At 39.0% G+C, this 27,551-nt stretch overlaps 3 protein-coding genes across 4 annotated transcripts; 1 reads left to right on the forward strand and 2 right to left on the reverse strand.

The window, feature by feature from the left end:
* Positions 1 to 6,472: 6,472 nt before the first annotated feature.
* Positions 6,473 to 11,913, reverse strand: tra2a (transformer 2 alpha homolog). Of its 2 annotated transcripts, none has more exons than XM_039820427.1 (9): positions 11,745 to 11,913; positions 10,110 to 10,243; positions 9,801 to 9,966; positions 9,230 to 9,286; positions 8,374 to 8,562; positions 7,901 to 8,016; positions 7,436 to 7,579; positions 7,285 to 7,355; positions 6,473 to 7,117 (listed from the first exon to the last, which is right to left on the reverse strand). In XM_039820427.1, the coding sequence occupies exons 1-9, from the start codon at positions 11,778 to 11,780 to the stop codon at positions 7,107 to 7,109; spliced, it is 924 nt and encodes a 307-aa protein (XP_039676361.1). In that variant the 5' UTR covers positions 11,781 to 11,913; the 3' UTR covers positions 6,473 to 7,106. The 2 variants fall into 2 exon arrangements, with proteins under 2 accessions (XP_039676361.1, XP_039676360.1); XM_039820426.1 differs by having other exon boundaries at positions 7,430 to 7,579.
* A 710-nt stretch (positions 11,914 to 12,623) lies between these two features.
* Positions 12,624 to 17,985, reverse strand: ccdc126 (coiled-coil domain containing 126). The gene is made up of 3 exons (XM_039820428.1): positions 17,635 to 17,985; positions 14,858 to 15,579; positions 12,624 to 14,675 (listed from the first exon to the last, which is right to left on the reverse strand). Exons 2-3 carry the CDS (start codon positions 15,093 to 15,095, stop codon positions 14,425 to 14,427), a joined length of 489 nt encoding a protein of 162 aa, XP_039676362.1. The 5' UTR covers positions 15,096 to 15,579; positions 17,635 to 17,985; the 3' UTR covers positions 12,624 to 14,424.
* Positions 17,986 to 18,306: 321 nt separating this feature from the next.
* fam221a (family with sequence similarity 221 member A) lies at positions 18,307 to 21,420 on the forward strand. The gene is made up of 6 exons (XM_039819369.1): positions 18,307 to 18,490; positions 18,750 to 18,923; positions 19,066 to 19,256; positions 19,358 to 19,431; positions 19,591 to 19,723; positions 21,215 to 21,420. The coding sequence occupies exons 1-6, from the start codon at positions 18,426 to 18,428 to the stop codon at positions 21,325 to 21,327; spliced, it is 750 nt and encodes a 249-aa protein (XP_039675303.1). The 5' UTR covers positions 18,307 to 18,425; the 3' UTR covers positions 21,328 to 21,420.
* The last annotated feature ends 6,131 nt before the right edge of the window (positions 21,421 to 27,551 follow it).

Here is a 27,551-nt window from a genome sequence, read left to right on the forward strand (position 1 = left end):
TTGATTTTTCCAACTTTCAGACCGTTTGGCACAACGAGGAGGCGTTGGCCATGTGGACCAAATGCACATGGCGAATCCTCTGCTATACCTCCGGCATGGCTCTGCATTCACTGAGGGAAGGAGGGGTCTCCTACACTGAAGTGCCCCTAGCGTCCTATATGTAACGCACAGCCCTATTCAATCACGTGTGGAATCCATGTCTAAAATATTACACAACTGTCAATAACATATTTTGTCAATCAAAGGTGAAGGCCGACCCTTAGGTCACTCTGCAGTGAATGGCCGTATTTACAGGACTAATAATGTGTAGCTGAATCCATACCAAAGGAACAAAGGGCGGTATACTGTCAGAGCAGAAATTGTTCTAGTTTTTCCAACATCAAAATGAATATGCACACAGTTTCATGATTATCATGAGATCAAATCTGACAATGGATTTGTAGATTAGATTCGATTAGATTCAACGTTATGGTCATGGTGCAGTGTACAAGTACAAAGACAGTGAAATGCAGTTTGCATCCAACCAAGAAGTGCAAAAAAAGCAGAAAAGTGCAATGTAATATACAAAGTATAGACAGGTGGTGCATAGGCATTACAATAATATATTAGTGTTATAAGAGCAGAATAAATATGGCTATGTAATATGAACAACATGTACAGATATGTGCAATGTATTAGCAGTGACATACTAGTAGTAAGAATAATATAATAATAAAGGATGAAAGTGAAACAAAAACATAATTTCTTAAAGTTTCAGTTTCTATCTATCTATCTATCTATCTATCTATCTGCTGCCAGTTTATTAGGTGCACAAATCTAAAACTAATGCAGTCTAATACAATACATTTTACCTTAATGTAGGAATTGGACTTATTATTAGAAATGCTTCTTAATATAACGCTGCATAATTCAACAGCACTATATTTATAGCTACCAAGAAGACAATTAAGTGAAATCAACACCTCTCATTTGCTACAAGAATTGAACTTTATAAACTTAATGAATATGGAGTTTATTGCGGAATTGTTGTATTAGTCTGCATTAGTTTGAGATTTGTGTACATAATAAACTGGCAGCTGAGTGTATCTATTTATATTTAAATAGACTTCAGACTGAGGGCTTATAGTTGTCTACATACTTGTTTAGGTGTGCTCAATACACAGCACATGCAACAGTACAATTCAGATATGAAGTGTATTATCAGTCAGGCAGTTTTTTCTAGATCATGTGTGGGCATGCAGGCATCATTTATTTCCTATAATAATGGTATATGAGTTGTCCTATGTGACTTATGAATGACGTAAAAAAGTAAAGTATGAATTGTAGCCAGAAACAATGTAAACAGTTAAATAGGCTACTAGCATTACCTTATTAATTTTCATGTGAATGGATGTTTTTCATCACAACCTACATATGTATTATTTTCAAAATCAGTTAGCCTTTATACAGCTGGAGTTTGAGAAGTTGGTAAAGCTGTATTTCACCAACAAAAAAAGTGATGAAAAGTAAGATCAGGTGGGTGCAACCTCCACTGCATCCCTGCAATTGCAAGTGCAATGAGCTATGCTTTGAGCTGAAATGATAGTACTGTGTCCCTGCAGCTAATGAATAGGCCTAGGTGTGCATACTCATGTAAAGCAAGTTACAAAAGGAGTGTTGGTTTAGTGGGCCCTTCAGCCACTAGCTCAGGCTGGGGCCATGGCTGTCTCAGTGGGTTTTACTCCTCTGCTGCTGAACAAACACACAAAGCTCTCTGATTGGCCCGGAAGGCTATCCAATCAGAGAGCTGCAGCCGGCTCCGTACTACTGCTGCTGGCTCGGCCTCAACGCGCTCATTCATTGGCTCCTCGGCTCCACTATTCTATATGAATCAGCGCGCCAATAATGCATTTTCTCCCCATGTTTCCTCTGCTGGGCTTTGTCATAAGCCAAAAAGATGTAACGAAACACGAGCCAATGGCCAAATCCGCGGCACTTTTATAACCGTTCTCAACTTTTTAGGAAGTTTAGGTTGTGTTTACATGCATGGAGCAATCATATAAATAGGTTAAATGAAAAGAGAATTCAAGACAGCGTTTAAAATGCAGATTTTAGTAGCCTACGCCGTCTTCTAACTTTTAATCGTTTCATAATTTGTTTAAAGTCTCCAGAAAAGTTTTTTACTAACTTTTAACTCAGTGGTTAGATCCATAGGCTACTCTTTCAGGGAACAATACAAGGGATTTATTTTTCGTCGGCCTATAGTTAGGCGCATACATTTTTTTGTTGCCTAGTTTATTTGGCTTTAGTGATTTCCACTGCAAATTAAATAACGAAATGCACAGCAGGAACTCGGTCTACATGTAGGGTACTCCTGCCTGCTGGATAGCACCGTATAGATAGATGGTAGATTTGTATATAGAGACAGCAGTCATGTGAGTGCTCGCTTGACTGTGTCGGTTTAAATGAACTGCATGGCTGCAGTGTGTGTGTGTGTGTGTGTGTGTGTGTGTGTGTGTGTGTGTGTGTGTGTGTGTGTGTGTGTGTGTGTGCGTGCGTGTGTGTGCGTGTGCGTGTGTGTGTGTGCAGGAGGAGTAGTGAATGTATCGCTGAGGAATGTACAGAAAGTCTCCCCGCCCCCAGTTTCTCCTAGCTATGGACAAATTCCATAGGGGCAAACTGACATAAAGTTTCAGACTAGACTGCATCTTATGTGGGAAGATTTCTGCGGTTAATGTCAGTGCAGGAAAAATAACTGACAAAATCGATCTGGTTAAACATAGTCTGGGATATTTCTAGAGAGAAAGAGAAAGGAGAGAGGAGGTAGATTGTTTAAGTAAAACGCAGTTTATAGCCCAACTTTGAGCTGTTGGCCTCATTCCAAGATATAGATAGTCTACATCGCCAAGCGCAAGCCTCTTTTACAAACCCCTTTAGGCTACACTCAATCAAGGGATTCTGTTTTCCGGTGAGATTGCTTTATTTCGTATTTATTGTTAGGCGATTCTAATCTTTAACAATGTTTTATTTCCACTTGAGCCTAAGCATTCCCTGGCTGACCGCTTCGGACAGAGTCAGGAAACACAGTGGTGAACGCCATGTTGAGGAGAATCTAGAGAGCCTTTAACATTAACTGATGGAAACAATGTCGATGTTAACGTAGGCTAAGGCTTTTTTGGGGGGGTCCAGACATGTGTTTTCTATTTAGGCTACATCAATGAGTTTCATGCAGGCTCCAAAACATAAAAATATGGCTGTGTTTTCTCCACAGATGTGATGACACCCTTCATCTCATTAGAAAATGGCGGTTTGTGCCCCCTCAAAACACATGCCAAGGATTGGAAGATTTGTTTTTAACAGTAAATGACTAGTTATTGGAAACTGGTGAAATATTAAAATGGTACATATATTCAAGTTATTGTCTTTGCTATTTTTTAAGGAATAAGATTAGGAAAGAAACTATTTTTTTGTCACGATTTCTCTTCACGTGCACTCTTTTTTTCTTCAAACAAAAGCCAAATCCTGGAAAATAGAATGAGAAAGTTTACTCTATCTGGATCAACAGTTACAGAAACGATTATTTAAATGTGAGGATATTTTAAAGGAAATAGGTGGTGTCTTATTTTTGTAAAAAAACAACTCTAAAAAGCTATTGATAGCAGCCAACACAGCTACCGTCATACTATTGTTGTTTCACAAGACAAGTGGCAACATCTATCCCTATATTTTTAATGAAATATTTGTTTAATTTCAAGTCATTTGATTTAAATTCTGCACACGCTGCATTTCACGAGCTGCATAGAAGAAATAGCTTGCAATTTGTATTTATTTTTATTTCTCATTAATTCAACAAAAATCTATTTTTGTAATAATCATCTGTTGATTTTCGTATTGTTTGAAACCTTGAAATAACTGCATTTTTATTGTTGTTGACCATTTAATCAGAGTAACACCACATATTCAGGCAAGTCTAATGGAAGTGGGTGTTTTCACGCACGGTCACATGAATATTTGCAGACTTACTCACACATTGCATAATTGTATGTATGTTTGTCCCTCTTATATGAATATGTCCCTTCTGGCTGCTGTTGTTTGCTGGTTTCAGCACCTTGGTTAATTAGTTACAGTGTGTTGAGAACATTTCTCTTGGAAACAATTCAGCAATCAATTTCTTCAATATCTTGTTTTCTAAAAGCAGAGAGATGATTTGTGATTTGTTGAGCTTCAAATATTCACATTTGTAATTTCACATTAGATTTTGTTTATTCCTAAATAAAATGCATGATCTGTTGAATCTGGAATGGACCACATTGTGTATTTTCTCAAGTGGAAAGGTCTCTGCTGTATGTGAATATTGACTTGATGTAAACGTGTTGGAGGTAATCATCTATCAACTTGATGATATTGGCAATGCATTTCAGTAAAGAAATACACATTATTAGATGTGGATTTAAAATGCCATGGCAGAGTAATTACCCTTTCCGCTGTCTGAGCATTGTCACATATTAAAATCAAAGAGAACAACACTCATCACAAGTTTTAAAGGGTTTTTAAATGAATAATAACATATTTTATTATGTTGATACAAACGAGCCTACAGCCTAAACACAATAATTGCATTTAACCTCCAAAAATGTCATTTTCAGAAAACATTTCCCTCTGATTAAGATCAAGAACTTTAGATTATCCCAAAGTAAAGTGATAAAAATGTCAGGCGATATTTCTTTTGGACCATCAAGAACACTGACTGATAAGTAAGGTAATCAGCATGTGCTGTTAATGTTTCTTATTTTAAGTGGAGCCTCATGTTTACTGCGTGAACAACTTAGAAGTGAGGAATTTCAGCCTACGCCCCCCACCCCCATCATCCTGAGTTTCAAACCATATAGAATACATGAACATGCTGTTAACCTTCAGACAGTCCCTCCCAGTTTTATTCTCAGAAATACATGATTTTAAAGCTACAGGTTGCACCTGGTGTATACCTTTGGTTCTCTATTATATATCTATTATATATATATATATATGGTAAAGTTGATGGAGAACTGAGAAAAGATTAAAGTTGTGTATTTTATATAGAATGTGTCTGGCCCCAGATTGCAACAATGATGTGGCTCATCTTTTGTTTTAGTTTTGCATGGTAGGTGTGTACTGCTTCCTCCAAGCAATAGTTGACATTCCTCTTTAGATTGTCCTTTCTCTAAACCAGAAAACAATGTACTTGTAGCTATCTTTCTGAATGTCTGAGTGCAAGTTCTATAGGTGAGATGTCGCTACATGGAATCCCAATAATATCAAACTGTCTACCCATTCTGTCCCCTACTGGTCAACCTATTGGTAGATGGCCCCTGCTACACCATGACACAAGAAAAGAAATCCTTACATCACAACACAACCTCACATGTAACCAAGAAAATCAAGTTTTCCTCAATCTGCACCTCTTCTTACTGGAACGGCTAAGAAATGGCTGCACTATGAATTAGTGGAATTTTTTAATTACACAGTTATACAAGAAAAATGTGTCTGAAGGAATACCAGTGATTAATATTCACTTAACATTAAAAGCAAAAGAACTGTTGAATCTTTATTGAGAAAGACTTCATACTTTGACCTTTGTATCCTTCCGGTTAGCAGTTACTTTGGAACCTTAAGAATTATCTTTGAGTCAGTGTTAATGAATGCATAACTCTGAGGGGCCCCATGACATGTCAGCCATGATTGTTAACCCTATTTGAATGAAAGTGCCTTACCATTGAGGCTAATGTTTACAGATAAAGAGCCATCCATTCCTTCAGGTTTACTTTTGTGATTAGCCGCTCAGCATCAAGATCATATTTGTATCAACTGTGTCCATTTGGGACAAATAAAATGTGTTGATGCAATGTGCTAGGTTTGGTTAAATACAGGAAAATGCTAATTGTAACAAACTTTGCCACATTCTGTCACCTTTATAATGTAAAGAATACATTTGGCTCTTTTAAATATGTAAAGGTTCCAGTAAGGTTGTTAAAAATGAAGATCACAGTCACAAGAAAGTAAAGAAGTCGCTGCCTTTTAATGTGCACCAAAATAATGAATTTTGACAAAGCACAAGCTCTTTCGTTATTACTGTGAATAGTTACTGAATATTCTGAATAATTGTCTGTTTTCTTACATGTGAGCTTTGTATCTTATGTAATAAAAGCCAAAACTATAAAAGCTTATTAAAAGTCCCTGATTTGCATGTTTTCAGTGGTGTTAACATGAATGAGAGAAAACTCTACTTTTGGAGAATCTATTGTGGTTTGAGTGGCTCCAGATCAACGACTTTAAATTTGTGTGAACATAAACTTATCATGCACAATGTCTTGGCACTGGTCCTGTTCTGTGAAACTCTCCCAGCGCGTTTTCCCACCTCACCCACTCAATTTAAAGCATTATCTCCCATCGATGCGACCAAAGCCCGATTTCAATTTCATGCGCATTAAGTCAGAAAAACACATTACAAACTCTGGACTTTTCATATATTTGTATTTCCATACAAAGAAACAATACAAAATGTAATACATGATAATAAAACTCTGGAGAAACTCAAATGATGACTTCCTTGACTAAAAAAAAAAAAAAAAAAAAAAAAAAAAGAATGAATGTGAGCAAAAGATCTAACCACCAGTTGCTGGTAACACTCCATTTTACAGCCTGTTACCTGCTACTCACCAGTAAACTCAGTTAGTGCTAGGTAACATTGAGATCAAGCTGTGATTTACTGGACTGATACATTTATTTAATACAGGTTGTAAAATCAAATGTCACCATTATTTATCATGACAAGGGATCAGGAATATCGTTTAACCATCACTTAACAGGAAGAGAAAAAAAAAAAGGTATCATTGATGCAGAAAATGAAAAAAAGGGAAGGAAGGATGCAAGTCTAAAGAAACAGTTGCAGACTTCTTTGCTCACACTCAACATGGATACATCAAAACGTCTAAAACTTAAGACATCTATTGCATGTAAACAAGAACCATCTCAAACGTAAGAGTTCTGTTGATATAGACATGCTAATCCAAAATGTTCCCCTCAGAAACATCTTGATGAATCACACACCGTCAATTATTGGAGGGAAGCTGAACGTTGAAAGAAGAAACTTAGTATCGCCCTGCGAACAGAAAATATGAAATTCATTAGTCCAAGTACATTTCTTATAAATTCAATCTGCTGTCACCAGTGATCAAGATAATTACATCTGTTTAAATATGCATACTAACAACAGTCTGGATGCAGTTTGGCAAGCTTTCTATTGTATGCATTTCTCTTTATACTTACGTGGGCTGTAAGAGCGAGACCGTGAGCGAGACCTGTATCGACTGTAGTAGGGTGATGGAGAGCGCCTGCGACTGCAAAGAGAAAAATGTATTTACTCCCACGGAACAATGTAACAGTGACTTTATACTCAAAAATTATAACTCACCTGTACCTATAGTCATACTCGTCATATCTGTCGTAGCGCTCATAGCCACGGTCATAATGTGAGTCTCTCCCCCTCCTGCTGCTTCCACCGCCACCGCTGCCGCCGCCGCCGCCACCACCACCACTGCTGCTGCCACTGCCACCGCCATTGCTGTTGAAAAAAAAGCAAAACAAGGCCATGAGGTCCAGGTGTCTCATCTCTTGAGATTTACAGCACCATGTCAAAACTGATTTAAATTGTTACAAATCACGGCTGTGTTTCAAGAAGGGATGCACAATCAGATACAAAAATTAGTGAGCTCTGACATCAGAACTAACCCAGAATCTAACCCAGTTTCTTTGTTAAATTCTCCTGACGGCTCAAATGCACATTTAGGCTTCTTAGGGACCTTAACCATGTAATGAATATTCAATTCCACACAAGAGGTTAAGGAAACCGATATGAAAGACTTGACATTAGAGTTGCTCTTACTGAGTTGGTCGGCCCATGTAGATTCCAGGTGTGGGGGTATGCGCCCGTTTAGTAATGGAATAATCCACTCTGATGCGCCTCCCGTCCAGCTCCATGCCATTGGCTCGCTCCATTGCCTAAGGAATACAAGAGGGAGGAGAAGACAAAGATGTTATCAGACTATTGTAAGCTTTTTGGTACTAATCATGTATTTCATAAAGGCCTACCTAAATTACACTCTGTAACCCCCTTGCTATGTGATACATGACTGCAAGGAGAGGGAATTTGTGGCAAGGCAGACACCTAGTGGCATACTTATGTAATCACACCTAAATTTAAAAAATGAGGCTATTTGAAGTGGAGGACCTTTGACCCTGCATGTACTAACACTATAAAAACAGATGACAAGACAGAAAGTGCGTCACTGGGACCAGGACTGAAGAGCCTTAGGTATTTAATAAATAAACAAAACCACCACAAAACAATTCACATACCTCTTTGGAATCCTCAATTCTCTCGAAGTAAACAAAAGCGAAACCACGGGAGCGACCCGTGCGCTGGTCGTAAACCACATTGACCCCTGCCAGAGGACCGTGGCGGGAAAACACCTCCCTCAGGTCGCGCTCTGTGGTGTACAGGCTCAAACCAAACACCCCCAAGCATGTGCTGGGGTCAGGGTTCGCCTGGAAGGGACAACAGAAGGGTTATAGTTAATGGTGTGGCTTACCACGTCTAACCGTCTGCTTATTTGCATTCAAAATCCATTTACTAGTATGCAAAACATGACTCTTTATGCACACCGCAGCACTGTACATGTTTAATGCAGTGTGCACACTGTAGAGAATTCTCTCTTCAAAACGTAGCACAAAAATAACAATACTTTAAACCTTTCAAAGCCACCATATTTGTATATTGTATATACTTCAGATAATACTACCTGGCCTGATGTATTACTAAACATCAATGTTTCCAAGAGTAAAACATAATTTATCAAAACAGATTTGATTTTCTCTTAGCTGGTTTGCTTGCAAAATATCAGCCACCTGGTTACAAGAAAGTTTTAGAATGTACTGACTCAAGAAGAAGGCCTATACATATTTAGTATTTGTTATCCATAATTAATTTATTTAGTCATAATGAAAACCAGAAATACACACATAATATTGATGCAATAGAACGCAGACACACACAGACACACATCAAGATAAATATTAAAGAAACCAAAGAATCATAGTTATATTTGATCTCCAGTAGGTTGTATTTATCGATTTATTATCCTCAAGCAGCACCTTTGATGACACAAAAACATTACATTGCTCTTGCTAAAGACATGTCGGAAGGTACACATACCCTAACATCAGCATCTCCTCCCCCATGACCGTTTGATTCTTTTGTGAAGTCATGGCTCTGTTGATATAATGAAAGGAAAGGAAAGTTAATAACAAGGGATATTACATGGTGGTTTACCACAGCATTAATCACATAGTCTGAAAAATTACGATAAAACAGATAAAAGAATGGGAAAATTCAATTGCTCTTGACTTTAAACTAAGTGTTACTTAAATCATATAATCCTTGTAAATATGTTTAACAATTTAACTCGAAGCCATGTGAAAACTATTTTAGGTATTTGTGATTTTGCTTGTTATAGCCACTGATTTATCTCTCTTCCCAAAACATTTTGAGCACGACTCATTTTCTATTCACTCTATTAACTAACAGGTCATACAGTATACACTCATGTCCTCACAAATTACAGGCTAAGATTTGCAATTAGCCAATCTCCCCAAAAATCTGAATGTTTAGAGGTACTACTAACACCTTGTAAATGTGTGTGAGCATACACAACAGGTCCTGTGGTTTCCTTTTTTTTTTTTAATCCAATGTACTTTGCACCATCTTCAGATCTCATGACACTCACCCTGCTGCCAGTTTGACGGCGCCGGTTCGACATAGGGGAAGTGCTCTGGCTCTTCTTGCGGCGGTACTCGGGACTGTAGGAACGAGAGCGGGACTTCCTCCGGCGGGAATAGGACCGAGAGCGTGAGCGGCTATAGCGGCGGTTTGAGTGCCGCCTAGAATGAGACCTGAAAAGGATGTTACAGACGACAATCAGTGACAGAAAAGCATATAGTTTATAGAATATTTCAGCCCCAATGAGCATTTATTTGGATGTAATATGATGCAATTACAGTATCACATGGGCTATCATAAAATGGCAGCAACATACCTAGTTTTGGACCGAGAACGGGATCTGGACTCAGAGCGTTTGGGGGCCCGTGCTGGGCTTGGGGAGGCGGACCTGCTCTCAGACTTTGCCCGATCTGGACTCCCGCGATCCAATTTAGATGGGGAGCGTGAGCCCTATTGCCACAGCAGCATGTTAACAACTTACTCATGGACAATTACATGCATTTCTTTATACAGAAAAACAATCAAGCACAGAGTAGTAAGATGTGGTGGTAGAGTATGTTGGACACATACAGTACACCTGTCTAAATTGTACAGCTTATGTACTGAGGAGGAAAGGGTTAGTAATGCTATAGTTCCAATAAATAACTACTTTGTTTACAATGTGGCCTATAATTAACCATATAAATCAAATGTACATGACAGGCCTATTTCCATGTCCACCTGGGTCATAAAGGGAAAAATAAAACATGCATTTTCATGTTACATAAAGAGAGCATGAAGAAAAGACATTTGTGACACAAACAGTGTATTTACTTAACCTAGGGACACATTCATTCTTCCAGATTCTTTACGCTACTCCCTTTTCTCAGGATTTCTATCCTTCTTCGTTCTTCTTTTTTCAGTTTTCTCATTTTCTGATTCCAGGTCTGTTTTTCCTCTCTTCACCCAAACTGAAACCAGTTTCATTTTAGCCATTACACTGCAAGCGCTTCTATCTGACACCATTCTTCCGTCACATTTTCTCCCTTTCCACTTCTATGTTCTGCTCTGTACATGTTTTCATTAGCCTTCTTTTATCTTGAAATTTTTCTTCATCATTCTTGGATAAAACTCTTCAAATCCTTCACGGTCAATAACCTTAATGAAAAAAGAACATTTAATAAAATTAAGATCATAGGTTTAAGAAAAGTAGAATATTTTAAATAAAATGAAAAGGAACACTGAATGCAGTACAATTACATTGTTGCTACATAAAGTTTAAATATTCCAAAAAGTATGCAAATGAGCAAAGTTACAACAATTACTTTACATGCTAACAAATAAAGAGCTTAGATATATGTTTTAGCAATATTTGAATAGCAATTTGATAAAATAAGAGTGTGAAAGCAAGGAAGGAAGAGATGCTTTGAACTTAAGTTACCTCTAAAGAAATTGAACGCTAGCTAGATCAGGAAAAACAAGGTTGCCTGAAAAACGCAGGTTGCCAATGTGCTGTAATGGCTGCAGCAGTGATATCCGCACAAAAGGACGATATACAAACGTCGTAGACAGTTCGTATTAAGTTTCATAAGCAAATGTGTCAGGTGCAATATGTTCAACTAGCAAAGCAAAAACAGGAACATTTGCAAATAGTGACGTCTAATCGCGGTGATTTTAAGCTAACGATAGTTAGCATGCTAGTGGAGGAGGCTGGTTGGATCAGTCCTGCTAGCAGAGTGGGAACCGCTCATGTAAAAACTAACATTGTTGACAAAACCAGAACACTTCTCTGCCTCTATAGCACAGGAAACAAAGCACGTAAGTCAACGTCAAGCTATTAATTTAGCGTTGGCTCAAAGTTCGCTGTTACATTAACGTTAGCTATACATTATAGTTAGTGGTTTTCACCGACAGCCACACGGAAGGAATAGGAAGAAAGGGAAATATTTTATCATTCGATGCAACTACTTACCCGTCCTTCATAGTTTCCATCCTCAATATCACTCATTGTTCAGTAACGTTACAGCTCATACAACCGAGTATTTTTGATAGAAATGACTCTCACTGAGGTTTCAACACACAGTTTTATCCTGGCCGGTTATTAGCTAGAAGATGGCGCGTAAGGAGGTGGGTAATATGTTTATGTACTGCAGCATCTGTCGTCACGTCCCGTCTCGTCTTCCACGCCCCCTTAATGCAAAAATCTACTCCAACGTCTCACTAAACTTTTTCATGGTCCCCCATGATCAGCAGTGGAAGTAGCTGTATCACAAGTAATAGTCAATAGTCCTGCATTCAAAATCTTCAAAAGCATAACCCCATAATCTTGGAGAATGCCCAAATTCAGTTATAGTTGTCATATGTTATGTAGGCCTATGTTATTGAAATGATATTAATGAAACATTATTCAGTAAGCATTTCAATGTTGAAGCTGGTTGAGATTTTGCTAGTTTTAACCACTCTGTATACTTTTTGGTAGCTTTATCTGTACAAATGGATCATATTTTGTAAGCTGACCATTTTCATTTATGTAAAATCCTTATCTGCAAAGTAACTATAGTTACTTTACTTGACAACTGTCAAGTAAATGTATTGGAGTAGGATTAGAACTACCATAAAATAGAAACACTCAGTTAAGTAGGAGTTAAATTGTACTTTAGTACAGTGCTGTTGTTACTTTCCACCAGGGTAAGACATGATTTGGCTGGTAAATTATAACAATTCCCTCTGGGTTTTGCGGTGTGGTCAGTAAAAACTTGAACTAAAAACTTGTCTTTATACATTCACTTACACATGCACACACCCCTCATGGAAAATGCCCTCTTTGGGAACCAACAGCTGAATACTTGGAAAGAAGCAAATCAGTCTGGATTTATTGTCTTGTGTGGTACATGATCTCCTGAGTGACACTAGGCATATTTCCCCCAACACATTGTATGTGTAGCAATACAATTCATTTAAATGAGGGGACAATTCTTAGCATAAGGTCAATTTATTAGTAAAGCTATCTCACAGCAGCTGCCTGGCTCACCATCTTTTCTACTTTAGCATTATGAATCAAAGTACAATTATGGCATTACTCAATGCAGACATAGACAAACCAGTTTGAAAATTCAGTCTAAAGGCCTTCACGTATATTTAAGTCTGTAATGTGTAAGCAACATTATAAAGCATGTTTCCCCTCATATTTTATTATGCCACCCACATAGACTTTGTCTCATACAATCCCCAAGTAGTATTGATGAAAGTATTGCCCATCTTACTTGACGCACAAAGTCATCATGTTAATGAACATCATGATGTGCAAATTATAGATCTTCTTCCTCTGTGCAGGCACTAGACTTTCTCAGTATTATGGAAACCATACTCGGGACAATTAGAAAGGGTGGAAGAATGAATATTCCAGAGTCTGACGTCCACCCTCCTAAAAATATCCCTTCAGTCATAGTTGGAAGAGCCCAGTATTTTTAGAAAATCTCTATAGAGTCACAGTGCAACATGAACCCTGAACATGTGTAAGCAGTAGCTCAGTCATCTTAACAGCACTAAAGGGCTTAAGACTGACTACACAGTACATTCAATCAGCTACACACTTAAGTTAAAACACTGTGTCATCCGTGGACAAGGGAACCATTCGATTTCAACTGAGACAAAGCACACACACACTCATGTTTACAGTGGCAAATAGGCATCATCCCATCATATTCTACATAAACCTCAAACTGTCGTGCAGCAACTGTAAATACACAATTATATACTGCCTGCAGATAGAGTGCAAATAACATTCTTTGGATTATCTCTTCCAGGCGATCTATTCCGTTTAATTATTCTTAAAACTATGTGTAAGCTAAAGAGTCTTCGGTAACATTTTACTTTAAGGTATCTACATAAGAGTTACATGACAATGTCATGAACTCATGACACTGTCATAACACATGAACCCTAACCTTAACCCTAACCATAACTTGTCATGACTTACTGTTATGTCATAAACGTTATGACTTCTTTATAATGTTTATGACACGTTCCTGACAGTGTCATGTCACTCTTATGTAGATACCTTCAAGTAAAGTGTAACTGATTCTTCTTCATACAGTAACTAGCAACTGCACCAGCTAAAAACTGACAAATAGCAGTCTGCTATTCCTAACTATCACCGAGTGTACTACAGTTTAGTTCAGCATTTTGATATATTGAAGCAGTATTGTAAAATAGTTTACAATGTAGATAGGGGAGCACTTCAAGCCATTTTTATGATAAAGCGTATGAGAATCTGGTTCAGTTCCAAGAGTATTTATACCTCTCTGCATTTACTAACAGTCATATGATTCAAATATTGCATTATAAAAAAAATGCTAAAATCTAAGCCAAATTAAATTAGCAATGCAAATATATATATAAAAAAAAAAAGTGCTCGATAGTCTTGGTAAAAAATAAATAAATGTCAGCATATGAGAGGACAGAGCATAAAGTCTCCCTTCTTCCCTCTGAGTTGGCTGAACATTTCTAAGAATCATCCCATATGTGAAGTTTCTGGATGTCCGTATGTCTCACTATTGCTTTTCATTTCTCTGATGTTGTGACATCAGTGATAAATGCTGGAAAAGTGTGATGTGCTAAAAATAAAAAATAAATCAATACTTCTTTCAAGACTATGCTCCTTGATGTGGCCGAGGCCTATTAGGGATGTGTGGGTGAAGGCGAGATGTCTCTGGGTGGCTGCCAGGGGACTCCTGCTTTAAAGGTTTCTGTAGGGCAGCGGGAGCAGAGGCAAGAACGCCCCCTGCTGTGTGGGAGGTGTTAGTGGAGGAGGCATTGACCGCCAACTCGATTTTCCCCTCCAGTTTGACCAGCCGCGTCAGAATGTCATCCAGTAGCACAGCGATAGTCCTCTTCAGATCAGCTATGTGTGCATGTGAGAGAGGAAAAGAAGGAGGGAAAAACAAACACGAGGAAGAAAATAAGTCAACGCTTGAGTATGCTTTGTCACAACTATGAAACACAATGTTCATACAGGAGTGATTCATTTCACGCGCAGGAAAGAGAGCATTAACCCCATATATTGCACAACATTCTGCTGCTTACCATAACCAGCCATGGATGTTCCCTGCGGCCCACCTGGTGCATTCTGGTTCTCCTCTGTCAGAACTTTGACGTATCGCCGGCTGAGCTCCAGGATCTGCTCACGTAGCTCGGCGCTGCTCTGATGGCGAGGCTGCTGCACAGTGTAGCGCAGCAGCATAAGTCCCCACGCCAGGCCGAATACCAGTAGCAGCACACTCAGCTTCTGGGACATGTTCCTCCGCAAGAGTGCACCCAGCATGGTACTGCGGTGGCGAAGCGGAGGGGAGCTGCAGAGGCTCAGTCTGAGGCTGAAGGTCTTTTTTGGGGGCTGTGGCTATACCAATAAAGTGATAATTACTTGATTTCTGCAGGGAGATTCTCTTTCCCACTGTCTGTATCTAGAGAGAGTTCAGAGGTCCAAGTCCACTGCAAAGCATTCCTGAGAGCTGGTGTGGAATTAGTGCCTCACTCAAGTAAACTCCAGCAGGACACATGCTTGCATTATACCCATACAGCCAAAGACGTTTCTCTAACCACTAAAGGCATCCTGCCCCTCCTAAGAGGAGATGAGAAAGTGTTAAGCAACAGCAGCGGGGCCAGGAAGTGGAACCAGAAGTAGGGTGATGCCCACAGACACTTGTCAGTCAGGGGTTTTTGGAAAGGTGCTGTGGTTGCAAGATGTCTAACACCAAATCACCAATGCACACTGGGCGTTCAGGCAGGGGGTCCGCAGGCATTGTTGACTATGTTGGAGAAGTGCACAAAGATAGACAGAAAATATAGAATTAACAAAAAGAGAGAAACAGACATACATTAGTTATTTTCAACATTTAGAGATTAATTTAACAGATATTATTCTAATCTCCTTTCTTATATGATGCAAACATTTCCATTGTGCAATGTCATGAATTGGGAAAGGAAACTCATTCCGTTCACTAAAAGGTAATTTCTTCTTCAAGCATTTCTGTAGCTTCTTCAAAGCCCAGTTGAGCATTGTGGTTTTTATTTGTAATGACTGAGGATTTCTGGGTGGATAAATGCACTCAAATGTTCCAGCAGACACACAAACACCACTGCAAGTGGCTTACTACTATTTAGCTCTTAAAGACAGATTTCTTTGTTGCTCTTAGTCAGGGTGCACAATAGCCCAGTCATTAACAAATCAACAAATGTTTTTCAGACCTCTTAGCCCAGAAACCTGATTACCAGTTTAGATTTCATGGGACCCACTTTGCAGCTCCAGATATCAGACAGAGGCACAGAGGGCATTCATTCTCTAATCCCCACCCCCACAAGGGTTGTTCGACTGACAAATGCGGTGCACATGCAGGGCAAATTAGGTGATCATTTGTCAGTCTTCGCAAGTTTTTGTCACTGAGTTCATTCTCCGCGCTCTCTCTTTCTTGGGTGTGGTAGTGTCACTTCCTATTGAGGTCAGAGAGGGGACAGTGACTGAGGGAATAAATTATGAAAAGAAAGGTAACAGAATCCATTTAGTGATGCTTCCCAGCACACACACACACACACACACACACACACACACACACACACACACACACACACACACACACACACACACAACAAACACAAACACACACACACACACACACACACTGCATCACCACTTTTAGGTGTTGCAACGTTTAGTTTCTAGTCTCAATAAGCAATATTTGAGCATCACATTCTGAACATAAAAAGTATAAAATCGGTTTTCTTTTTTTCATAATAAGGTTATAGAAGTCATATTAAATCCAGTTTTAACTGTTCACCAAAGGGCTGTACATTTCAAATAAAACAACCAAACAAAACAAAACAAAACACACACTGCATAATGCATAGGGACCTTATGCATAATCAAGTACAGCTAATATATGCTATGTTAACAGATCAGGGTGAGCTATTACAGCCCCAAGGCAAATAAACCTTCAGGGTGATATTCTGTGCCTTCCATATGTCAGGCAACAGATCACATCAGTTTTGCTTAATTGTATGGTTGACACTTGGTAACAACCAGAAGAGTTTTGGTATACAGACACCGTCCCATCTTTCCTGTCATATCATGCTATTCACCAGGCCTGATCATTGTTCCATGGAAAGGCACACCATTTAGAGGCTTCAGACAATGTTCCACTTGTTTAGAGGACTGTTTATATATAGTATACCTAATGGGGTGATTGACAGTGATAGGGCACACAGTGTCAGCCAAAATACCTAATCTACAGGTTAAATATTGACCACAAAAGCTGTCACTTGTGTTTCAACCTTACCGTCTATCTATGGTTTCAACAGCTGGCAGGATGCTGGGCAACATACTTAATCCCCAGAGTATAAACTACAAACTGAAATGTCAATAATGTTAGGGTGGAGGAGGTAAAAGATATGAAGATGTAGATAGTGTGCATGGCATGACTCTGTAACTTTGACAAAACACACACACAGTCCTAGCTGGTAACAAAACAGACGAATAACTTGTCAAACATGTTGATCCGGTGAACTTGTCATTATGATCGCAAATTGTCAAGAGTCACATGCAAATGAAAACTTAACTAGCTAGCTAACTAACCTACACTCAGACGACGTTGGTTTTTGGATGCTTAGCTAGCTTCAAGACGTAGCCTAAAATTGATTATTTAAATTATTATTAGCAGCCGTTCAAGCTCAGTTGAAGCTATTTCCAACTCCACTAACGTTAATGTCATGTTAGCTAGCTCGACATGTCAGGTCGCCACGCGCGAACATGACCGTCAACAAAAAGGCTAAATATTATCTGCAAATGTAAGGGGAAAAAATGAATTTACCCCAGTGTGTTGAAGAAGGAATGAACAGGCTCCAGCGAAGCAGGGTCGAGGCGACTTGAGAGCTCCAGCTGCTACCTCTGGCTGACACTGAATGATGCTTGTTGTTTGGCAACCCTGGACTGTCGTTGCGGTCTCTGGGGGAAATATCTCGAGCAGCCCACAGTCTCCGTTAAAAAGATTAGCTGCCGAGCTTGATGTTGAGGTGTCAGTTCACTCTGACAGTCATTTCGGCTTCCTTATCTACGGTCTCGAGGTTACAGCAAGTACAAGTCATAAAGTCGGTAGCTAGAATAACGTTACAAGCATGCAACTGTGCAAACTGTCATGGTTCCCCTGAACGTCTACTGCGTGCGTCATTACTACGGAATTATGGGAAATGTATGCTTCTCTTTCGATTCAACACGAGTGAGGGTAAATTAAATAGCTAACATTAATTGTATAGGAAAACCCAGCCTAAAGAAAGCATATATATATATATATATATATATATATATATATATATATATATATATATATATATATATATATATATATATATATATATATATATATATACGCATATTGTTGGGAAGAGTAGAACTTAAAGAAAAAAATCAAACTGTGTATTGAAAGCACTGAAAGGGAATGGCAGAGACTATGGGAAATGACACCAACGCTGGCAGTTCGGTTTGTGGCCGTTAGAGGGACGTCTACAAACATTTCCATGGCAACTACTGTGGTAAACAGTAACGTTAGCTAGCTAGCTAGTTGTTTTCATAGCTGTGGAAGACAAAAAGCCCACAGTTTTGGCAATGGAGACAATATGTCTCGATAAATCAGCTTTACAAGCAGTGGATGACTACTGGGAGTACAGAAGGTTTGTCTCAACGTTAGACGATATGCCTTTAACTCCTGACTTTAGCTTATCTCCAGAGGGGTTTAACATGGATGTGGGTTTTAAATACTTGTGATCAAGCTACCATGTGACAACTAACAATGCTAGCTAACAGAGGAAGGAATGTAACGTGAACAGTTAAAGAACAATAAGGTTAGCTCGGTACATTTTCATGCCAACAATATTCTTTGCTGTTTTTATTGGTGGTTTTTTTGTTTTTGTTTTTTTTTTTTTTTTTAAGGATTGTGGGTGATCATGATGGAGGAAAACTGTTCACTCCAGAAGAATATGAGGAGTACAAGAGGAAGGTTCTCCCTCAACGAGTGAAAAACAGGCTGTATGTCAGCTTTGGGGTTGCAGGAGGTATCGACTGCAAACTCATTGGTCCTGAGACACAGTGTTTCTGTACACACAGGTAGCACATTACTCAATAACTCATGAAATCAGATATACTTCTCCCCTACACGCCCCCCTCTCCCAACACACACACACACACACACACACACACACGTATATACATAAATAAACACATTTGGGAGTAATACAATTTTTTCCAGATATAAGCAACATAAGACCGACTTTGAAGTGGTTCCCTCTGAACGACACCTGGCCCTACCATGCCAGGTCAGAGGATGTCATTGTTCTGCCTACCAGTATGTTCCCCGGATGGGGCCAACCCCTGTCCGCTGTGGGTGTAAACACTATCCTCAGGATCACAGTGAAGCTACTGGCAACTTGTGCAAAAAGTGTGAGTCTGAAATCACTACATTTAAAGACCGTAGTCAATCCATTCTAGCACAAATGTTCAAGATGATTTTCCACATACTTGTTTTCTAATCCATTTTTCAGGCAGGTCCTGTTCTGGGTTCAAGAGTCCCTACATCTGTGGGTGTGGCCAGCCTATCTCTGCCCATCAGACCCTGGTGAGTAGAGACAAACCTCAAAAGCAGGTCCTTGGTGTAAAAAAAAAAAAGCAAACAAACAGGCAAGTGCTGGACATAGACTTACAATATAGATACATTTACATAAAGTTGCACACTTGGAAATCAATTTGAACTCAAATCACATTATTTTCTTGGCAGGTTGAGACAAAACTAGAGAGGGAGGCACGTGGTCGGCCCATAGGCAGGGATGTCCCTTATGCTGCCATGGGTGGGCTCACAGGTTTCAGCTCCTTGTTGGATGGTTACCTTGCTTTGGAAGCCAGCAGCTCAGGTAAGCACCAGATTTGTAGCCCTTATGTGACGATTTAATCTGCAATGGAAAGCTGCAGGAGAGGGGCTACGCTATCATGTGAGAGATGCTCAACTCTATTCCTTGTAGGGTGAGTCTGGAAAATTCCATGCATTTGTAGTCACGTGGAGCAACAACAGCACCAGCAAGAACAAATACAAGCCATTTTTCAACTCAGACATTCTTTGATACACAGAATCAATGTTTTAGTGATTCAGCCTTTGTTAGCCGATGTGGGACGTGTGCATGCATTGCACTAAAGGTGAAGCAAGTTCCTTTAAGAGGCATGTGAGGGCAGCAAAGAGCAGCACATCATCAGTGTTGAACAACCAAGTGTGCAGAGTAGGGATTTGTTCAGATCAAAAGTGTATGGATCCGTTAGATTTCATTAACACATTGATTTCTCAGCCAGAATACATTTGTAGAAGAGCTCTTCGGGATGCAAAAATTGTCATAGTGTTGCAATATTAATTGAGATTTACTTATTTTAAAACACATCTTTAGTGTATGAGATGATTGCACATTGGTCCTTAACTGACATTCACAAAGTTTACATGTAAGGAGAACATTTAGTTATAATTTGACAGTGTAATTAATGGAGTTTGCGAATTATATAAGTCCCAGGCCTGTGCAATTAATCAAATTTTGATCTTGATTTCGACTTTGGCTCCAAACGATAACAAAAACAATATAATTGAGAAAAACGACTATTTTGCACATTACATTTTGCAAGTGAACTCTCATTTTGTCTTGTGTTCTGAAGGGGAATTCAAAAAGTTGAACAGGAAAAGATTTGTTTAAATGTTTCACTGTTTTTTAGGTTCAGTAAATGCAACATCCTTCTAAAAGTCATTTAGTAATCGTGTTAAATATTAACCAAAATAATTGTAATTATGATTTTTTTTCCCATTGAGCAGCCCTAATAAGACTTGACTTCTGCAGCTTTTAAGAAGTCATTTCACCTCCTCTGAAAAACGTGGAAATGTAATTAATGTATGAATGTGCAACATTTTTTACCCATTTATGTGTAGTTAATTACGTGTGATTTAATATTCTTTTGACTGATTACTCCACGATTTAGTATACTTTGCGCACACAGTGGTACTGAGTTAAGAGTTTGAAATCTCACGTTCAAATGTCACACACATTGTATGTAGCCACCATAACTTCTATTATAAAGTTATCACTCAATATATGGTTTTATCCTTAATTGCGAATAAGAAGTTTGAGTTTATTTGTGATAAATAAATGTTATGTTCATCAGTGAATGCAGATACTGTAAATGCATTGTATAAAATATAAGCCTTTACTTTTAACAATATTAACATTATCAGATCCTGGTGTATTTAATTCACAAAAGAGATTTTTTATTTTTTTATTTCAGTAAATTAAGTTTCTTGCCTATAAGGTACACAACATCCACTGCTGGTACCCATCACATGGTGTTCATAATCTCTGCCGTGTGTTTTTCAGATCAAGACAGAGAAGATGGCTGCCAGCAGAGATGCTCGGCATCAAGCATCAAAGAAACGTCTACTAAAGCACCTAGCTCTATTCATTGTAAGAGAGCAACCAAAAAACAGTGAAATGCAACCATCTTCTCAGAGTCCATCTGTCAAACCATCCATTCAATACTGGACAACATTTACAATATCTAATAAATCATACATATCTTCTGATCTGTCACATTTATTTCTTATTAAAAGCTTCAGAAGATTTTGATTGTTTCACAGCTAAACTATTTTCTTTTTCAGTGAAGTGAATGTCTTTGTCAGTGGCGTGACTTATGGGAATAATCAACTGTCAGCAGCAGTAGTGATTAAATCCCTCTTCACAACTAAACAATTAACTGACATATCGATCTAATGTGGGAGCATTACTATGATGATGAAGTTTGACACGGTCGTTTGTTAAATTTTAAGACACATCACAGTTTGACAGCCTGAAAATAATGAAATAATTCCTAAGCACAGTTAGGAGATCTTATTTGTGTTGTTTGTGTGTTCTGGCTGCCACGTGAGCTGTAGAAATACCAATGCATAAACTCACACATGTATCTGTGTGATAAAAAAAACAAAGGTTTTGAGATTAAGTATATCAAATCCAAACACTTTCAGAGTTCTTTTAAACTTTTGAGCTTTCAGGGTAAATATATTGAATTACTAGGTCATACCCAGTTTAACATGTAGTCATCTCTACTATTTAATTCTTCACAGATATATTTGATACCATAACTAACCCTTACTTTATTTATTGCTTTTATTTTTTTAGCCTTGCATTTTCTTTCTTGATACACGCTCCATAAACCGGTCAGTTTACACATCTGAGGTTTGTATGATTGATGTTCTCTTATTGAGAGAAGGCCGCCCACTCACCATGTCACCAAAATAACACCAGAACCATGGAGCTACGTGTTCAGTGATGAGCAGCGTTTTTAATTTGCAGATAGATGTACTGTCTCCGATTGATTAATCCCATTCCTCACGGCAGATCAGCAGTGATGAGAGCTGATTTAATCCACGCTGTGAATGGAGATTGAAGGAGGTCATGTTTTCTCCATTGGCAGCCTACTTTCTAACGTCTTTAACTGAGAAATAAAATTAATTTGGATCTAAATGAGAATTTACTCCTACTCAAATGTTTACACCCTGAGGACGGCAAGTCAAACTGGATCAGCATCTACACTGGTGCTGGCCAGTGCATCTCAAGTCACCTGTATTGTAATGTAAATATTACCTGAGGGAACTTGGTGAGTGTTTGTTTGTGTGTGTGTGTGTGTGTGTGTGTGTGTGTGTGTGTGTGTGTGTGTGTGTTAGTGAGCTGAACAGGTGGTCTCGAGGGAAAGGAAGTAGGGCTACATCTGAAAGGTGGCATGGATGCACCTGGGTCTCTGCATGCAGCCGGGGGGCTGAAGAGGAAGTAAAAGGGGTCCCATCTGAAAGCTGACACTTCACATTCAGCCTGTATCTGCGATGACCATGGTATCAGGTTGCCACAAGATAAAGTATGTACACACACATTTGCAGCGCATACACACTTTAAACCAATCATGTCCCCCCTTTGCTATACAGAAGTGTTTTGTTGACTCCTAGAATCAAGCATCCTTTAAGAAAAAAACACTTGACCTGTTTTTTTTTTCTTACAGAGAAAACACCAATTAATTTAAGAGGTAAAGGCCCGACCCATTAGTCTGGCACAATTACAATTTAGGGAAATTGTCTTCCTATAGCAACCCTGTTTCGGAGGCTGCAGTGGTTGAAGGGAATGACTACTACACTTCCCTTATCCCCATGGAAACCACGCCCAGCTTGACTGACAGATCCGTCACTGCAAATCAGGGCACGAGCACAGATGATTAAATTGGCAATTACTGCGCAAGGAAACACTTAATCACCCCAGTGACAGTTACGGTAAGCACACACTGAGACAAAGAACACACTCCCTAATTTCCCCACAGACAGAGAGAGAGAGACAGAGAGAGAGAGAGAGAGAGAGAGAGAGAGAGAGAGGTAACAAAAACTCAGGTGCACATGAGAGACACAACAGAGTGACAGTTACTGACAAATCACTTGAAACTTTCAGTCAGAAACGTCCCTTTTCAGAGGGAAAATACAGCTTGACATAGAATTTCTGAAATGCAAAACATCTATTGGGCATCTGACCCTTTGCTTTTATTCCCTTATAGTGATAATGATCACCCAACTCCACCGTTCTGACGCAGTCACGTAGTGAAGCATTTAGCAGTTAAAGAGCCAGATTGTTCCCTCAGGAACAGGTGGTGGAGACCTAAAACAGAGCTAAAAAAGAGTGAATGGACACTAATGTTACTCTGTCTACTTGATTTGTAAACAGGCAACAGTTTGCTAGCATGTTTGCGATATCAACTTTATAAGGTGATGTTTCCCCAAGTGGCAAAAATTAAATCTGTTAGGCTATTGCAGGTAAAAAAAAAAAAAGTTAAGAAATAAGTACATATCTGAATGACTCAAAGGTCACATAATGTTTTAGGGCGTCTAATTTACAATACCTTATTAACAGAATAATTAACACAAGCATGATTTATCCCGTGGAAACACAATACTATTTCCAAATGTGTGGAAACATTTGTTTTTATTTTAATAATTATTGTTCACATATAATAATACTGTATATGGACATCCATTGATTCACTTAAGGTCTACTCTACCGTCAGCTTTTTGTGGTAGCCAAACTTTGAATCAGCATTTCATTAAAAAATGGACCTCTATGCCATCAACTGAGATTTTCACAGTCTCAGAATATTTTTTTTCCTCCATGTACTGATTATCAGGAGAATCAGCCTGATTTCTATTTAGGACAGATTTTACTTGAACAAAATACAGCTTGTTCTGTGTCTAAGAAGAACAAAAAACCCATCACAAGCTCCTAAAAGCGAAGCACAATCCTATGTATTACTTTGACACATTGGACACATTGGACGTGTGTGTGTTGCCTCTCTTTTGTAGTAGAAACAGTGGGAAATTGACAGTGCAGCGACTTCATAGAGGCTCTGCTTCGATCCCCTCTGGTGTCGACAGACTCCATAAGGGGGATGGAGAGCGAGTCGTGAGAAATAGATTTGCTTTATCAAAAAGCACCGTAATAACAGACAGAATGGGATGTTGTATAACTGGATTAAATCAATAGTAATGTTTGACTAACAAAAGTGTGTTTAAACACATGCAGCCGCACACACCCACTCAAACATATACAGTACATACATTAATGGATTGACTTTGACCAGAAACATATACACACATGGCATACTGTATGTTTGACAGAGGGGAATTAGTGATTATAATTCTTGTATGTATAGAGCAGTGTAATCTGTGCCATTTAGCAATAAGGCACTTGTAAAGGGTCTATAAGTTGTAATATATTAAAAGGACCAAGTCAATAACAAAGGGTCGTAGGGGTTTCATGTTACAGTAAGCCCTGCTGTTATAGATCAAGTTATTATTATGCTTTTCAGAAGAGGGGGAAACAATTCATAACACAGTTTCTGTGTACTTCATTTAAGAGCAGCCACAACAGTCAATCACTGCTCATGCACACACATTCATTCTCCCTTGTGGGGGGCAGGGGCTTAGGAGACCGTTTTGGGCTTTGGGGGGGAGGGACTGAGAAGTTATTGATGTTCAAATTTTTTGGCTAAGTCCTGCATCTTTGCAGTCCTACCTACAATACCTTTAAAGCACTTTAAAGTTTGTGCCTTGGCTATTAGGTCAGGCCAAAACAAATGATGGTCATAAATCGCGATTATGGTTAATAATATCCTTCTTGTCTCAAGAATCATTTTTGACCTGGGCTTAATTTAAAGGATCTTAAACACCATACAATTCTGATCAGTAAAGCAATAATACATTGCTTATGAATTGAACCCTATACAGCCATTCCTAATTACAATACTGAACTTGTTATTAAAATGTCCCTGTAGTTGCTGCTTAAGTGTAGGAGTGTAGTGTGCTCCTTGTGTGTAACTGCTTGTGCTCACAGTAATTCAGCATTATGCACTTGAATAATAACATTAAATCTAGAAATGCCTTTAATTTGCAAAATAAGTGATTGGACACACTCAATGGCTGATTGACAGCCATGTGGAAAATGTGTTCTTTCATGAATGCGGCACCCTCTTGAGAATCCACGCTTTCAACTGCTTTCTAATGCATTAACCAGACTGCCTAAAATCATACATTTACCCTCCATTATCAGGCTCCTCGTCGGTGAAGCCTGCATCTAGCGTGGTGTCTAACATGCTGGTACTGTTTTTTAAGATGGCTGTGCCAGTGGTTATCACACTCTACAGAGCTACAGTATGGTAAATAGCTGAAAAAGGGCTGTCAAAAAGGTATTCAGCAGACGCATTAAAATACTTATTAAACCACAACAGTGACTTGGGCATTGTGACGTCTTTCTTCATTTGTCTTGTGTTTGAAGACATTGAAGTGCTCAATGGTGTTTTAAGCCCCCAACGTCTCCTTCCAGGCAGCGCTGCGACCGTTGACTTCAAGGCACCTAACCCTAACCCTAACCATAACCATTGCCTAATCCTAGTGCCTAGACGTTGAGACGTTGGGGGCTTAAAACACCGATAAACCATTAAAGCCTGTTAAATGAGGTTTTTAAAAGGTGTTTTTTTGTCTTTGTATTGCATAATACACAGGTTAAAGGTCCCATGACATGAAAATTTCACTTTATTATTTTTAACCTTAATATGCGTATATGTACATGTAGCCTGCCTATGGTCCCCCAGTGGCTAGAAATGGTGATAGGTGTAAACCGAGCCCTGGGTATCCTGCTCTGCCTTTGAGAAAATGAAAGCTCAGATGGGCCAATCTGGACTCTTGCTCTTTATGAGGTCATAAGGAGCAAGGTTACCTCCCATTTCCCTGCTTTGCCCACCCAGAGAATTTGGCCCACCCATGAGAGAGAGACATCATGGCTTTCAAACTAGCAAAGTGGCAGTTGGTCAAGGCCACACCGCCACTTTGCCGTCCACCTTGCCCCCCACCCCCTCTCTCCTCCTCAATAGCTACAGACACAGAAATGGCACATACTAAGGAAAGCTCATTGTGGGACTGGCTCTAGTGGCTGTAATTCTGTACCAAGGCTGAATTTTGGGAAAGAGACTTCAGATACAGTATTAGGGGACCACTAAGGTCTATATAAAAGCATCCAAAAAGCAGCATGTCATAGGACCTTTAAGGTCTTCTTTTTAATTCAGAACTGCCGTATTTAGACACTGCATCCATCATAACCTCTAAGGATAGTCAGCAATTCAACACTGATTTTGTAGTTTATAGTAATGTTTACGAGGAGGTCACCCATTTTAAATGTTTTCAACTCAAAAAATAATGCATATTGCAAGAAATACCACTAAATGAAAACGTTACACAGGTAAAATCAATTGAATATGAATACAGAGCACTCGTAATTATTTTGATAAACAGCACTTCTATAAGCTTGATTAGCATTTGAAATTTGTTTGTTTTTTTAAAGTTCAACAAACACGCAGACACACTGACATAACAGTGACACATCTAGACTGTTCTCGCATAGGTCACAACAGTTATTAAAATAAAGTGTAGTGCCCTTTGGCATGGTTACAGCTTTCATCAGATTTCCTAATATCAAGACTCAGAACTCTGACCTGCACACCTGAGCCAAACCAACCTGTCACAGCGTGATGGCTAGACCTGTCTGTTCATCTGTCAATCTAAAGACCTTATGATGTCACTCTTTGTGCTGCGTTCACCTCAGGAGCAGATGTGGCAGGGACACATTTATACACAGACACACACAGATCACAGAAAACAGCAAGGAACATTGAAAGAAGAGGTAAAGACAGGTACACACTGAGAGTAGATAGGGTGACTTAATTAGAGCGATAGAAGAACAAATGACAAAGGACATACTTTCTTGTTATTTGCTTATTGAGCAGTTGTCAGTATTGTACTTTCTCTGAACTGAGAGTGGAGGAAAGCTTGTGTTCTCGGAGATGTTATATGGTTCAGTAATTGATAATGAAGGCTGTCAATAAATATCAACATCCCTTAAATATGAACCTAATAAAAGGACCTCTTTATTAAAATCACTTTCAGTTTGCAGCTGCGGCCCACGTAGACAATCGGGGGTCTGTCGATGCTCCATCCAAGTAATAGTAGTGCTTGCTTATCCAAAGTAACACATTGTCACCATAGTACGATAGCGAAGTAGAAAGTAGCAATTTCAATGTCAGACGTCTGTGCAAAAGAGGTGTAATAGCCAAGAAAGTACCAAAGCTGTATGAGAT

The sequence above is a fragment of the Perca fluviatilis genome, chromosome 13 (assembly GCF_010015445.1).
Source record: "Perca fluviatilis chromosome 13, GENO_Pfluv_1.0, whole genome shotgun sequence".
NCBI lineage: Eukaryota > Metazoa > Chordata > Actinopteri > Perciformes > Percidae > Perca > Perca fluviatilis.